The 2200-nt window shown below is 35.9% G+C and overlaps 1 protein-coding gene across 1 annotated transcript; it reads left to right on the forward strand.

The window, feature by feature from the left end:
• Nucleotides 1–238: 238 nt before the first annotated feature.
• On the forward strand, nucleotides 239–1936 carry HELRODRAFT_165095 (hypothetical protein; the record flags this gene model as incomplete). The annotated part of the gene is made up of 2 exons (XM_009030983.1): nucleotides 239–1328; nucleotides 1497–1936. 2 exons carry the CDS (start codon nucleotides 239–241, stop codon nucleotides 1934–1936), a joined length of 1530 nt encoding a protein of 509 aa, XP_009029231.1.
• Nucleotides 1937–2200: the final 264 nt, after the last annotated feature.

The following is a 2200-nucleotide window of genomic DNA, read 5'->3' on the forward strand; positions in this document are numbered from 1 at the left end:
TCTTGTTTTTAACCAGCATTTGCAAGTTGATTTTAAACAAAAAATAAAATTTATAACTTTAAATTTTTGAAAGTCTTTAAATACAAAAAACCATTCCTTTAATTTTAAAATTTGACGGATGCAATTGGGTGGAGAATGTTCAAATGAACAAATTGAATATTTTATAAGTTGCATAAAAATGCTTCTTGTAAGCCGCTTATGATTTCTTTTATAAATCATTAAATATTTTCATTAACAGATGGTTTTAAATACATCCGACCAGCGCATCAAACGCAAACTCGACCACATCCAGGAACACGCGAGCCGTATCAAACACTTCCAACAAACGAACAGATTCAAATTCATAGACTCGTCAATCAGCGTCAACGAAGAAAACAACGCCGATTACGCTGCAGCTGATTATTCATACAGGAAGCGAGTTGCGCAGACGCTGCCGAGAACCGCCGACTGCACGTCTTTCACCTCTTCCCCGGATTTCAACTTTAGTGCCGATATGAGCACCAGTAGCGAGAATTTATTGGAAGCAAGTGACTTCAACGCTAACATTAATAACAACAGTTTCTTGAAAATTCCACGTCTTATTCTTTCACCTATATCTCCTCTAGATATATCTTTTGCTCAAGAATCTAGAACATATAACAAATCAATGAGAACGAAAAAATCTGAAACAATAGCAACTGATGTTAACTGCATTGGAAACACTCTGGAAGCTCTTAATGCTGCTGCTTTATTAAACAAAAGTACTATAAAAAACGTCAAAACGAACAATGAAACCTGGCAATCATTATCTGCCACCAAAATCGAACCGAAAAGAGACTCTGTCATAGTACATCTTAAAATTCCTGAAATGAAAACTTCTCTTGCAAATGATCCAAACAAACTCAGAAGCACTTGTTTGCCTGTTCCACCTCCACCAACAGCTTGCGATGCACCCATTGATGCATCTAAGTTCGTGAAATCTTCTTCGAAACTTAAGGCAAACTCAAATCAAGCCAGTGTCAAAAATGGTGGCGTTTCATCAGATAACAGGGAAGAAAAAATGATTCAAAGTCTTGAGTTCAATGCAGAAAATAACAAATTGGTTGAAGATACAAACAGAAAGAAAAGTAACGATATAGACGTAAACCAAAATAGCCATTGTGAGAGAAAGTGCAGCCAGAGCAATAAAACACTAGTTCCCGACCCCTCGCTAGGATCGTATGTTTCAAAGAGAGCCAAGGTAAGCAGGTCATCAACTGATGATCTCCCAACGACCAGCGGATCGGCAACATTGTCAGCAGCACAAGTACTCACCATGTCAAAACATTTAACAACTGTTGTTTCAAAAAGTTCACCTACAACAACAACCGCATTAAAAACATCAACAACAACCACATTATCAACAACAACCCTGGCAAAAACATCATCAACAAACACGTTATCAACAACAACAACATTAAAAACATTAACAACAACAACAACTTCATCACATCATTCAACATTCAACTCAAAAACAGGAATACAATCGGAATTAGATGAAAAGGACAAAATCGCTTCAATAAAATTTGCATCATTAACTATGAACTCGCAATCGCCGCAACAAACTGCATTATTGCAGCAACAAACGCTGCATCAACATCATCGCCATCAACCTCATCCTCAACCTCAGAAGCTAGAACAACAACAACACCATCAACCAACGGAACATCATTTATTAAAGCATCGAAAACCTCCCCATCAGTCAAAAATCAAATCACTTTCGAGAATGTTTGAAAATTTTTCTTCGGCCAGCCAGGAGAATGACGATGCCGAACTGAACATTACAAAAAACAAAGATGATGATGCCAGTCAAACGATTGTTGACATTTACTCCGACTTGAACAGAAGAAGTTTCAAAAAATTTTACTCTGGTTCAAACGTCAACAAAAAAAATTCGTCTTCGCATCAGAAACAGTAAAAATTTGAAGTCGGCAAAAGAGTTTATTTAAATTTTTTTCATTTTATCAGCATTGTAAAACATTTGTACTTATTTTGATGGGGTTCTTAAATATGTCGTTTTATAACATTAGAAAAAAAATCATTCGCTAAGTTGTTTCAATACCTCATGAAAAACCATTTGTATCATTATCTTGAAAACATCAACTTGTTAGTTGCATGATGAGATGAATGTATTGCAAGAAAAAGAAGAACAGCAACAACAACGACAACAACAACAACAAAA

The sequence above is a fragment of the Helobdella robusta genome (assembly GCF_000326865.2).
Source record: "Helobdella robusta unplaced genomic scaffold HELROscaffold_7, whole genome shotgun sequence".
NCBI classification, from domain to species: domain Eukaryota; kingdom Metazoa; phylum Annelida; class Clitellata; order Rhynchobdellida; family Glossiphoniidae; genus Helobdella; species Helobdella robusta.